The 14523-nt window shown below is 40.7% G+C and overlaps 1 protein-coding gene across 1 annotated transcript in view; it reads right to left on the bottom strand.

Annotated features, from left to right (window-relative positions):
* bpnt2 (3'(2'), 5'-bisphosphate nucleotidase 2) overlaps nucleotides 1-14523 on the bottom strand; it is a 66939-nt gene that overhangs the window by 10922 nt on the left and 41494 nt on the right. Inside the window, exon 4 of the mRNA XM_072556573.1 lies at nucleotides 1603-1764. Coding sequence (XP_072412674.1) covers nucleotides 1603-1764 — 162 coding nt within the window. The remainder of the gene's footprint in view (nucleotides 1-1602; nucleotides 1765-14523) is intronic.

Below are 14523 nucleotides of genomic sequence, written 5' to 3'. Positions count from 1 at the left end.
GCCCCTGTACTCAAATCCTCTCGCTATGAAGGCCAACATTAATTACTGCCTCATGCACCTGTGCACTTACTTTCAGTGCCTGGTTCATGAGGACAGAGTCGAGAGTGTGGTGATGGAAAAGCACAGCAGGTCAGGCAGCAGAAATCTGATTCCTGATGAAGGGCTTATGCCCAAAACGTGTATTCTGCTGCTCCTCGGATGCTGCCTGTGCTTTTCCAGCACCACACTCTCGACTCTGATCTTCAGCATCTGCAGTCCTCACTTTCTCCTGGTTCACAAGGACACCCAGGTTTTGCTGAACATTACCTCTCTCAATTTACAACCATTCAAGTAATAATCTGCCTTCCCAATTTTGCTACCAAAACTCTATACTACATCTTCTACACATTTGTCCACTCACTCAGCCTGTCCAAATCACATTGCAACCTCATTCTCATTACTTTCAAAAAACACTTGTTAAAGCTCTTGTTTTTAGAAAGGAAATAAATGTCATCATTTAACGACTTTACTAAAAAAACCAGATTGCTAATTCTTTATTATTTGCAGCAATTCAGTGATAAATACATGCTCAGGAAGTATTAAAAGGTTATTGTTACAGATGTCTTCTGGTTGACTTACCATCTTACATGCCTGCCAATTTGACAAGCGAAGTAATACATTCTTAAAATGCTCTTTGACACTGTGTCATTTGCAGATCGGAAAGCACACAGCTAAAAGGTATTTAGTCTACTCCTTGACAGAAGATGCAAATATGCCCCCATGTGGCTAGAAATGGATATGTTTTTATGCTTATCACATCTTGCAAAGTTATGATATTATGAGCATTCAGTGGCTGCAGCGACACCACTGTTCAACATTTCACAAAGACAGCATCAGGTTTTAGTGTTATATTGACAGGCTTCCAAGCCTGGCTATCACCAGAGAAGAACAGCTGGACTTTCTTTTACAAACACCTTGCTGACATTTCTATCTGGACTTCATTTCCTCCTAGCCATCATTATCTTTCTCTTTGCCACTCAATACATGTAACTGACACTGGTGAAACAGACTCTGTCGATATACCTATTTGCTCATTGCTTTCTCCGCCTTCCCTAGAAACTATTGGAAGGATGGCAAGTAGCGCCTCAGATGAAGGAGGAATGTAGCCTATTAATGAAGGTCCCTCCTCCCTTCTTTATTGGGACCACTTAGCTCCTGAATGCATCCATCAAGCCAAAAGTCGATGGTTAAAGTCGTATTGCAGTCTCTGTGATGTTTCTGTCCATTCCCTTTGCTGTAGTGATTGCTTTGCAGCTCCTCTGCAGTAGGTTTCATTTTGGACAAAGAGCTCCCAACAGGACCCAATGGTAAAGTGGCCTGGGATCACAGTGATAGATGTTCTACCTTAACCATATGTGGGTATATTTTGGACACCCAACTGCAATGCAATGTATCAAATTTTTTGCCTTGTTATCTGGATTAATTTTGTTTTTTTAAAGAGTGTCAGTTCTTGGTTTCACCTACATGAGTGATATTAATATTGTCAGTAAGATCACTGAACTGAACCATGAAGGCCAGGATAGAAAATTTATCAAGCTAGACTTGCTAAATGAGATTACTCACCTGCTCCACCAGCAGGGATAACAGTGGTGTTACTTCCAAAAGCTCCTTTGCTGAAAGACTGCACTGCTCCTGCATGGGATCTGGAGACAATCACTGTAGGTGTCTTCTCATTGTACATTTTCCGTGGATGAACGTTTGATGCACCATCAACCATAGCCCAAGCTACAAGACCAAAGGTAAAAGAAATACATCATTTTGGATGCCAGGCCAGGAATTCAAAATTACAGCAGCTCTTAACCATACCCTGTTTTTATATATTTTCTAATCAACTCCTTCAGAAATATTAAAGTGGGACTTGAATTTGTACCTCCTGGTCCAGTGATAGACCATTGCACTACAAGTGCCCCAAAAAGTGTTTTTATTATGTAACACATATCTGTTCACAACTGCCAGTTATTAATTGTTGATTAATTGTGTTAAATTGCATACAGCTGGTGGCCATTAATTTGCATCCTAATGAATGCACTCCCCCTCTCCCTCAACCCATGCCCCCTCATTGTTTTTTTTGCTAGCATTGCCCTTCATAGGCTTTGCTTGTCAATACACAATTAGCCATATGGGTGTTTTCCTGGTGGTAGAAAAAAACATACATAATTAATTCTATTCACAATGATGTCTTTTCTTTGTCTCGTAATTTTTTTTTAATAACTTTGTAACCATGAATGATTTGGAGGGAAAGAATGAATACACATATACCTGTCTAAGCACCCTGTCCCATGCCCTCACTTCTTGTTGCTAGGACTTAAAAGGCTTTGCTTGTAAATATTCAGTTGGCTATGCAGGTGCTTTCCTGCTGGTGGGGAAATATATACATTCACACATGCTTTCATTTTTCTTTCTCATTGTAACAAATCAAAACACGGCTGATTTGAGGGAAAATACAGCCAAACGAAAAAAACCCATGACTGCTGGGCCCTCTTGTGATGCAGTGTCCCTAGCCAAAATAGAAAAAAACATGAATACAGGCAGGGATGAACTGAATTAGTTATCTAGAACCCTGGTTATTGTTCTGAGGATATGGGTTCAAATCCCACTGTAACAGGTGGTGAAATTTGAATTCAATAAACACTTCAGTTAAGAGCTAGCCACATGGTGACCACAGAACAATTGCCATAAAAAAAATACACACAAGACACAGTGGTAGTACCCCTAACTCTGGACGAAGAAGTAAGGTTCAAGACTTATTCTGTTCCAGAGGTGTGCAAAAGTTTCTCTGAACAGGCTCATTAGAAAGTAAGAATGAGGACACTTAAAGGGGGTCCTTGTGGTGTGGCTTCCTCTGGACAAGGAAGCCTGGGTTCAAGTCCCACCTGTTCCAGGGTTATGACATAATCTGTTATCTCTGAACAGGATGATATAAAATATCTAATGAATGCTCAGAAGCTAAAACTATGTTTGTTGATTAATTTATCTGGTCGGGAATTGGGACCAAGCCCTTGTGGCCAAGAGGCAGGGACACTACCATTGCACCTCAAGAATGTATAAATTATTTTTAATTAATTTGTATGGACATGTTATGGCACAGCTCTTGAGCAGCTAGGACTTGGACCAAGACCTTCTGACCCTAAGATGAGTTAAGAGGTATGTGCATATAATATGTACGCTAAACAAATGCACAAGTGTGCAATGATTGACTCTAGATCTATAATTCGCCAGTTGGCTTTCTGGAATAGAATACAACGTTAGTATCCATAATGGTTGACCAAACCATTGGAGGTCAAATCAGTATCTTGAACCTTACATTTTTTGAATATTCTGAGTATGTGGTTTGGCTGTTAACCATTAAAACTCCCATACAGAGATTGTTGACAGATTCTGCAAATGTATCATTCACGCCATTACTTTTTCCAAAATGTTCTGCATTTCTAATTTGAAAATAGGCTGCAGTGAACATAGATCAAAATCAGAAGTAGCACAAAGGTCATTGTCCTTTTTGTTGTTTCATAGACAATGCCTGGTAATTTCAACTAGGGCTAGTACTTCAATAGTAATAGTTTATAATTCCTCATAAGAGTAACTTTAACGTGGTCATCTTTTTATTAACTGTGTGCAATTATTTGGGTTCAGTCACGCTTTTCCATAGTAATGAATAAAAGATTAAGGCACTACCTAAAAGAAATGGTTACTAAAAAGGTTATTTCATTTATTCATTTGTTTTGCAGTGATTGAAAATTAAATAAAATTGAAAATATACTCTCCTCTCGTAATTCTCCAAGATCTGAAAACCTGTATTTGAATTTCATTACTTTGTAGTTAACCATTATAAGTCTTTGATAAACATGGGAGTTTATCATATTTAAGGACTTAGGTTTAGTACAAAAGAAAAAGTTCAGTTACTAAATTTCAAATAGATTCCTATAGATCAAGTACAAGGCATTTCTTGAAAGGAAGAAACTCTGAATTGCTTCCTACTATGCAATGTTTTGAATTTTTTTGAACCAAATACTAATACGTGCAAAAAAAATTGCTAAACCAAGTTGCGACAAAGCTCTTCTAACTTAGACTCTTTGTTCAACTCCACTTGCAAAATACCACTGAAGTATCTAATAATCCTGGATCCCTGACTCAGCTATTGGGCCTATTGTAATTACTTCAATAAAATATCTGACATCAATTTATTACTCCTTCCAATTTATATCAGAAATTACAAAGGGGCAAGGTTATTTCTGCTCTTATTGATTCACTCCTGCATTTTAAAATCCATACAATTTATATTTTTTTTCAATGAGATCCTGACCTTTTCACTTAACCAACAAACTATTTCCTGGATTTCATTTAGTTCAAACCATCCTTGTCTGTGACATTGAAAAAATACGATTCCATCTTTACAGGTGGAGAGATCAGATGAATGAAATAATGACAGCAATTTGTCACACATTGTTATTTTCACAATCGATGATTGAGGGAAAACATCTTGAAGTGAAGTAGGCTGGAGAGCTATTAGTTCCAGGCCATTTCTAAATTTGAGCAAAAATTAAACAAATTTTATTACATTACCAGATCTTTAAAACAGGTCTTCCATATAGATTCACAATGGGGGCAGATTTTGCAGCAGTCAGACAGTGGATATGTCACTGCAGATTGAAGTTGCACATGGGGCCCCTGTGGAATCCCTACCATAGCACTCTTCGAAAGTACTGTCCAGGAAATTGAACTGTCCACTGAGCAATTCCTTTATGTTGCAATCTCTCTGAACGTTTCCATTTAAATTGGAGACTTTAGATGGTTTTAATGAAATTAAGTAAAATAGTCACTGAGGGACAGTTAAATCCATAGCATAACTCCTGTGTAACTATCAAACAGAGCCCATACTTATCTCACACAGCACCAACTGCACATCTCCCAGAGCCCTTACACACATTTAGAACCTGACCAAGACTCCCTGATACCCCCACCCCTTTCTTTCACTCCCACAGATCCAACCCAACTATTCACCTCTGCAGTTGGACTTGATCCCCCAAATGACCTGACACTCTCCCACTCCTCCCCCATTAGATATGACCTGATCCAAACCCTGATGCTTCTCTCCCCACCAGACCCAACTTGACCCCCTCACCGTCCCTACTCTGCAGCTGTCCAATCCCCATCCTTGCCGAGCTCGAACTGACCCAACCAGTTTTCCCCTGTCCCTCACTGAATCCTGACACCATAAGGCTCTCTGTACCCACCGGACCTAACTGAATTAGACCACCCTTACACACAGCCTTGCTGCGCCTAATTCAACACTCCTGCCCCAATCCACCTTCCCATTCCCCTCTGCTCATTGGGACTGAGGCCAAACACACTCCCTCTGTGATCTACCACTGGATCCAAATCTCCCAAAAACCTAACCTCGTCATCCCACTCCTCAATGGATCAGATTTCTTCCAACCTACCCTAAACAACACATCATTTATCTGCTCCCCTTGCCACTTTGCATCCTGCCATGCTATTCCTTTCTCACTTCTGGCAACCTACCCAGTTGGTACCCTACTTACCAGACACCTTACCCATCTGGCACACTCCCTCTCTCAGCATCCTAATATCACACTTATCGGATGTGCTTAATCCTTTAACAGCAGCTGTTAAAGTAGCAGGCAGAACCTTTCAATTTGAGAAAACAGTAGCTAACTGCAGTGAAAAGGGGGCATGGTTTGCCTTCCTCTTACAGTTCTGTGCTTAGAAGGAACTGTCAGAATGGAAGCATGACTCCGGATTTCAGAGGGAATGGGAGAAAATGAGCATTGCAGATGCTGGAGATCAGAGTCGAAGGCTGTGGTGTGGGGCATTTCCCCTCCCCCACCATAGCCCAGATCCAACCTTCCAACTCAGCACTGCCCTTTTGACCTGTCCATCTTCCTTCTCTCCTATCTGCTCCACCCTCCTCTCCAACCTATCATCTTCACGCCCAACTTCATCTACCTATCACATTCTGAACTATCTTCCCCCCAGCCCCATCACCCTCCCATTTATCTCTTAGCTCCCTTGGGCCACCCAGTCATTCCTGATGATTTTCTTATGCTTGAAACATCAATTCTTTTGGTCTTTGGATGCTGCCTGACCGGCTGTGCTTTCCCAGCAATACACTCTTCGATTTTGGAGGGAACCTTGAGCAGAATCGCCTCTCAGAAATGAAGAGTTCCCTCTTTTCATGAAAAAGCACCAGAGTGGCAATCCGCATGAAATGGTCACTCTGAAAAAACACGTTTCAAGACTGGAGTCAAAATATGAGGGAAAGGCGAAAGTGCACATCATCTTTAGATCTTTAAGGATAGACTTTGCTTGTAACATATTTTATTACTACTTCCAGTCCAGTTTATTTGCACAATGGTCTCAACCACTGTCACAACAATGATTCAATTTGCTGGCCTTTCTGTCAGAAAACTACAAGATGACCTTATATAGGTCTCCTGGTCCCTACTTTAACAGCAGGCTAGTTTTCTCTAATGATCTTGACCAATGATTTTCTCTTAACCAATTTCATTTAAAAAGTTATCTGATCATGATCATATTGCTGTTTGTGGAAGCGAGCTGTGTGCAAATTGACAGCCGTGTAACCTCAATTAAAAGTAGATTTCTTCAATGACAACCTGAGGCCAGGAAGAGTGATGCATATAAAACCATGCACCTTAATGGAATTTATTTACAAACAGAGTTGACAGCTTTAAACTAATACAAAGGGGGGAATGGTAATTTCACTGTGTGTGTGTGTGTGTGTGTGTGTAAAACATAGTGGTTCAATAAGACTGTGGTTTATTTTTGGATAACCTTTGAAAGAAATGTGAGGTTCAAAGTTCAGCTCACCATTTCCATCTGTGTTCATTTGAACACTAGGGGTATGGCAATTCAACAACTGCATTTGTTGCCATGGAGACTACTTCCAGTCTCTCACATTACTTCAAGGATCATAACAACCTTGTCTGCAATTATCCAGCAAAAAAGGGTTTCCAACATCCATCAGATAGTTCAGTTAGCTGTTTTACAGCCTACTTTGGCACACAAATATCCTGCATGCTGTGCCTGTCAGGAGTATTTAGAGATGTTCCTTTTCTCCCCATCTATCAGGTAGGTTCGGTCCTCACCATTCATGGTTTTCTGCAACATTATTTACACAAATATCAATATGCATTTGTTGCTTTGACACTTATGGTATTTATTTATTTCTGAAGGATGTTTTAGCTAAACAAACTTGAGAAGTAGCATATTAATAACAACGGTGTTGATGAGTGAACATTGTTGATAATGAAGATAACTTATTAATAATTGGTCAGAGCCTGCAGTGGGCAGCAAATGCACAAGTAATTGAGAGGGCTTGTGCTTGTCCATTGTCTTGAACAGTAATTATGAGCATCACAGGGTCTAAACCAGGAAGTGTCCGTTAGAATTGTGAATTCAATATCAAATCTGGTACAAGAAGTGAAATAATGAGTGGGAAAAAAAATGACTGGATCACAACAAGTAAAAATGATAATATAAAAATGTTTAAAAAAGGTTTTCTTAAAATTAACAATTCAATAGTAATTGAGATGAAGGAAGGAGTCACTACATTTCTAAATATTAAGTTTCAGTGACAGATAGGTTATATGGCTGGGATTAACACTGATCACGCTGTTAAAATGATACTTGCACAGCGATTGATCAGCCCTAACCTTCTGCAGTCAGTTTAGTCTACATCTATGATGTCAGTACAGAAGTCTCACAGCACTCAAGACATTTGGAGGGTGACCTTTGAATGCTGTTTTTCAGAGGATTATGGGGAGGCAAAGCATCTTGGACACTAATTTTAAATGACACATTTACATTCAGGAGAACTTGTTATCTGATCCCCTTAATAAGAGAGAGGATCTGTAGCTTTTCTGTTATTTTTATAAAATTGTCTTTGTCTTTTTCCTTTAATTAGACTTGAAAATTGATTATTTAAGAGCCTGTCTTTCTTTCTCCAAATCATGATGCATTAACACATCTTTCAAATGCAATCACTGAGTTCATTTCATGTCAGAAAGGATGGAAAAACTAAAGGGCAGAGAGTGAGACTTACGATTCTGACGGAATGGTTCATGGGAGCAGGGGATGACATAGAAACATAGAAAACAAGAGTAGGAGTAAGCCATCTGGCCTCTCAATTCTATCACAGCTGATCATCGAACTCAGTAAACTGTTCCCACTTTCTCCCCAAAACCTTTGATCCCTTTAACCCTAAGAACTATGTTTAACTTCCTTCTGGAACACATTCAATGTTCTGACTTCAACCACTTTCTGTGGCAAAGATGTCCACAGGCTCACCACTCTCTGGGTCAAGAAACTTCTCTCATTCTCAGTCCTAAATGGCCCATGTATCCTTTTGCTGTGACCCTTGGTTCTGCGCTCCTCAGTCATTCCTGCATTAATCTTGTCCAATTCTGTTACAATTTGATCGGGTACTACCCCTCATTCATCGAAACGCCAGTAAATGTTAGTAAAACAGAAATTGCGAGACAAAGTCAGCAGGTCTGGCAGGGCAAACAGAGTCAATGTTTCCAGTCCAGTGATCCTTTTTCAGAACTGGTTGTAGCTTGGAAAAGGTTGGCATATATGCTGAAGGTGAGGAGGGGGTAGGGGAAGGAGTAAATGATAGGCGGAGGTGGAGCCCGGAGAGATAGAACAACTGGGCAGAGAAAGGAATGGGTAGAGATTAGCCTGGGAGATTCAATGGGTGCTTAGAGCCTAAAATTATTGAACTCTGTTATCGAGTCCTGGAGGCTGCAGGGTTCCCATGTGGAAATGAGGTGCCATTCTTCCAGCTTGCCCTGAGCTTTGCTGCAGCACTGTATCAAGCCTGAGATAGCAATGTTGGCCAGGGAAAAGGGTGGTGTGTTTCAGTGGCGGGCAACCAGAAGCTCAGGGTCATTTTTGTAGACAGAACGTGGGTGTTCTGTAAAGCAGTCACCCAGTCCATGCTTCGTCTCCCCGCGATGTAGCGGGGACCACGTTGTGAGCAGTGAATACAGGAGATTAGATCAACTGAAATGCAGGTAAATTGATGCTTCACTTGGAAGGTGTGTCTGGGGCCTTGGATAGTGAAGAGGAAAGAAGTGTTTCACCTTCTGCGATTGCATGGGAAAGTGCTGTTGGGGGAATGGTGGGGGGGGGGGGGGGGGTGGTGGGGGGGTGTGTGTGGGAAAGCATTGGGAGTGAAGGAGGAATAAACCTGTATATCCTGGAGGGAACAGACCCTGAAGAAGGCTGATGATGGATGGGAGGGGAATATGGGTTTGGTGGCAGTACTCCATCAGAGGTGGCGGAAATGGCGGCTAACAATCCTTTGGATGTGGAGGCTGAGAGTGCAAAATGAGGACAAAGGAGGACCTATCAGTGTTGTGGGAGTGAAGACAAAGGATTGCGAGAGAAGACAGCTTAGGGCCCTGTCAACCTTGGCGGTGTGAATCCTCAGTTGAGGAAGAAAGTGGACTTTTCTAAGGCTCCCTTGTCAAATATGGCATCATACCGGGGAGATGGAGGTACTGGGAGAATGGAATAGAGTCTTTACAGGAAGCAGGGTGTGAGGACACATAGCCAAGGTAACTGTGGGAGTTGGTAGATTTGTAGTGGATATTGGTAATTAGCTTATTCCCAGAAATGGAAACACAGATGTCAAGGCAGGGAAAGTAGTAATCAGAAATGGACCAGGTGAAGGTGAGAGCAGGATGGAAATTGGAAGCAAAACTGATAAATATTTTCAATTACATTTGAAAGAGGGAAGCAGCACTGATGATATCATCAATGTACCAGAGAAAGAGTTGTGGGGAGGTACTCAAATGGGACTGGAACAAAGAATATTTCACATATCCTACAAAGAGGCATGAATAACTGGGGCCCTTAGCCCCAACCTTGATTCAAAGAATGTGGGAAGAGTTAAAGGAGAAGTTGTTCAAAGTGAGGACTCTGTTCAATTTGAAGAAGGATCACTGAACCAGAAATGATAACATTGCTTTCTCTCCAAAGATGCCGTCAGACCTGAGTTTCTCCAGCAATTTCTGCTTTTGTTTCTGATCTCTCACATCCATCGTTCTTTGTGCTTTTTGTTTAACTATGTCACATCTTTTCCAGGTACTCCCACCTTGAAGAAGTCCTGCTCCCCTCTATGACATGATTTCCGGTCTAATCTGTTTTCTTGTTAACCTTCATTACTTTTGTTGCTGTTCCCAGTGTTTGATAAGGTATTTGGCAAAACGTACTTCTACGGTCACAGCTCAGACTCACCCAACATGGATTCTTTAACCTCTGGCATTTTTATCTAGTGAATATAATCCTAACTAATCCAGTCTCTCTTCATATGTCAGTCCTGCCGTCCCTGGAATCATGCTGGTAAACCTTCAATACACCTCCTTCCACGTTCAAAAAAACTTTCCTCAGATAAGGAGACCAGAACTGCACACAATACTCCAGGTGTGCTCTCACTATCATCCCGTACAATTGCAGCAAGATATCCTTGCTCCTTTACATGAATCCTCTGGCTATGAAGACCTACATACCATTTGCCTTCTTCACAGCCTCTTCAAATGTAAGTTCCATGTTGGGATGAAAGAAACGGTAACACAATCTTCTTGGTTTGCTGTTTCCCAATATTTTGATATACAGGCAGTGTGGTGCATACCAGAACTTCTTTAAAATTGCTCAATAATTTTAAATTGCAGAGTTGTTGAATCAGGTACCCTTAATAGAAATCTCTCAATCCTCATTAGTAAGAAGTTAAAAGTGGGTAGATTCTGTGATGGAAACCTAATCCATTACGGCAGAATCAGGCTTAGACAACTAGTTGAAAATTGACCTCTTTCATCTTACATCTCTGGAAATGCACACAGACTGTCATGAAATAGAATCCAGATGGTTTAGATGTTTAATTTTTTTTGAAGCACTTGTTGAATACCTTTAAATTATCACAAGTATATTTTGAGTCTCTTTGGTGGACTGTTCATTTAAACATGAGAAGCTACCTCATTAAATCCAAATTAAAACAAACTATCAAACCAGATTTCACTCTTGGATCTGACTGTCCAGTCTTAAAATCAGTCTGGATCACAACAATTATCTCCTCCTTTCTGGTCCCACAACAATGTCAACTCAAAATTCTTTTTTAATGTGTTTAATTTAGATTTGATTACTTACAGTGTGGAAACAGGCCCTTCGGCCCAACTAGTCCACACCAACCCTCCAAAGAGTAACCCACCCAGACCCATTCCCCTACACTTAACACTACAGGCGATTTAGCATGGCCAATTCACATATTCTGTACATTTTTGGACTGTGAAAGGAAACTGGAGCACCCGGAGGGGACCCACGCAGACACGGGGAGAATGTGCAAACTCCACACAGACAGTTGCCTGAGCCGGGAACTGAACCCGGGTCTCTGGTGTTGTGAGACAGCAGTGCTAACTGCTGTGCCACCGTGCCGCCCTGATCATTTTAAAACCTCACCTTTCCTTATCTCTGCAAATTCTTTTAGCCCTACATCTCTCCCACAAAATCTCATAAAAATCCTCAGACATTTTGCATTTCCATTTTGTTTGTCTCAACTCTCGACTCTTCAATGAGAACAAGCAAAATACTATGCATTTGGTAAACAGAAAAATCTCTTCATAAAGTATGAACTTAGCATAGACTGTTAGACTACACAAGGCTGGCATTGATTCAGTGCTGTAATGAATGTCCTCTTTGTTCCCACCTCAGAGAAAAGTGTGGTTCTGTCAGTCCTTCACTCAAGATAAGTAATGCTAAAAGCAAATGGAAAGCCGAAGGAAACAGTTCAATAGAAAGCATTCATTTAAGCTCTAAAATGAATTTCTCCACCCAACACTGAAAACACCTGATAAAAAAAAGAGACCATTTTGTCAATTAAGATAAAATTAATTTCAGAGATAAACGTTGATGCTAAAATCATTCTTTGTGTTAAGTAAATCAGTTTTTGTATTCAATGATTTTGAAGATCCCTCAGATAGGAGTGTTCAATGTTGAATTAGATACAATGATGAAAAGAATAACTTCTCTAATTTAAGCAACATTTTAATAACATTCTCCCCCTAAGTGCTATGTTCACCTCCTACAAAAGAAAATCTACCATCACCCCTTGACATTCAATGTTGCTAAATCCCCTACTATCACCATCCTCTGACCAGAAATTGAACTAGACTTGTCTTATAAATAGTGTGGTTACAAGAACAGGGCAGAGGCTAGGAATCCTGTGACAATTAACTCATCTCCTGACTCCCCAAAGCCTGTCCACCATCTACAAGGCAGAGGTCAGGTATGTGATGGAATACACTCCACTTGCCTGGATGAATACAACTCCAACAAAACTGAAAACAAAAACCTGATGCTATACAGGTCAAAGGAAAATACTTGATTGTTTGAAGGTGTAGCAAAAATCATACCCTTCACCATATGATACACATTTGTAGCAATATTTCATCGATAAGATATGCTGCAGAAATTTACCAAGGCTCCTTTAAACAGCACCTTCCAAAACCACATCCTCTACCGCGAGAAGGACAAAAGCAGCATAATCATAGGAATATCACCACCTGCAATTTCTCTTTGAAGCCAGTCACCATTTCGCCTTAGAAATATATTACCTTCTATCTACGGTTGCTGGAAAAAAAACCTGGAACTCTTTTCTTAACAGCACAATGGGTGTAATTATAGCAAATGGACAGCGGGGGGGGGGGGGGGGGGGGGGGGGGGGGGGGGGGGGTCAAAAAAGCGAATCACCTCCACCTTCGGAAGGACAACTAGGAATGGGCAATAAACGATGGCCCAGCCACCAAAGCTCACATCCCTGATTGAATAATAAAAAATTACACTGCATACATCCTGATCTTCACTTCGACAGAATGGTGCTCAATAGAAAGTAGTCTGGTGCTTATTGGGAGTCCAGTGGCCCTCAACTGACTAGTCACTCCTTACAATTATTGGCTTTCAGTCACAGCGCAGTAGCCCTGGATCGTGAGGGAAAGAGAAGAAGCGTGTGTTTGGACAAAAACAAGTCTCATGGTCAGCCTTTAAGAATACACCTAAAGTAGATTTATAGTCAAGATTAAGGCACTTGGGCAAAAATAAAATGGATATTCCTTTAACAGGACTTTTATGCTTTCTTATATGTTTATATACTTTTGATGTAATAATCATTGTTGCTTTCAGGGAGGGTGTAGAGGAATGAACATCACATCCCCTCTAATTACATCAACTCTTTACCTTTAATTATTCCAAATTCCAGAATTGGCAGGGGTGGGCCCTACTTCCACCATCACTTAAATTCATGGCAAGAATTACTGCGTAGGTAGAGAGACTCTCCACTTCAGTGAAAATTATGCCCTGCTCCCCCACCATCGCCCCTGAAACATTTTTACAATGAGGAAACTGGGAGGTGGTTTCTAATTTCAGATCTGCAGTTGGTGGAGGTAATTGCAGATGTTAAAGGTACAGCTGTCTCAGTCAGATATATTTTCATTAGGGGAAGGTCTTAACAAAACCTCTTTACAATAAAAGTGGAGGAGGAGGTTAAAGCCACCAGAGTTCCCTAGAGAGACAGCGGTCTGTTCGAAAGATCTGTTCCTTTAGACAGATTAGGTATTCCTTCTGACACAGTCATGGGATCCTGCTGAGAGGGGTAAGGTGCCCTTTGGTATTGTTAAAAATGGACACAGTTGTGTACAAACAGTGCATGAATTCATTGGTACTGTTAAAAGAATTGTCAGGAAATCTATCAAGTCAGTTAGATCTCCTGTTCTTCAAATATTTGAAAAAGGAGCTGATTATAGTCTTTAAAAAAGAATAGTTGCTTGCTTTTTCACTCTGACTATTGACATAATACTTCTGCTATCAATGTAGGACCAGTGCTACATGATTGGTTTCACAATCATTCAATATCACACAGAGGTTTGCCTATCAGTTCATAGTTTGTTTGGCAGTTCTAAGAGCTTAAAACTCTTTGAAGTGAGACTTTGAATTCAAATTGCTTTTATAAGGGAATACAGGAAGTCAATGGAATGAATAGTTTATTATCAATAATGGTATTTTATTTCGCTGCATGGTCATGAGGATGCCCATGGTATGGACTGGGTGAGTGAAGGATGGCAGATGGGAGTCATGGGTTGGCATGAGTTGAACAAAGTTGACAAAAAATTTATAAATGTTTATAGCGATGGGCATATATTGACATGGCAAGTACACAGGCTCATTGGAGTGAGAAAAGGGCATAAGATGGCATGCGTTGGAATGAATGAGGATTAGGAATTGTGTAAGGTGTTTTGCTGTTTCTTTCACATTGTTGAAAAAATGCCAGGGCACTGAGGTGGGACTTACAACCAGTCTTTCTCTGCAAATAGCAACCACTGAATTCTTCTTCATCCTACTACACCCCCAGGGTCAACAAATTCCATACGCCTTGCAACACTGAACTTTGCTTCC

Source organism: Chiloscyllium punctatum, chromosome 37, assembly GCF_047496795.1.
Source record: "Chiloscyllium punctatum isolate Juve2018m chromosome 37, sChiPun1.3, whole genome shotgun sequence".
In the NCBI taxonomy this organism is placed as follows: Eukaryota; Metazoa; Chordata; class Chondrichthyes; order Orectolobiformes; family Hemiscylliidae; genus Chiloscyllium; species Chiloscyllium punctatum.
This window is presented reverse-complemented; position numbering and strand designations above follow the sequence as displayed.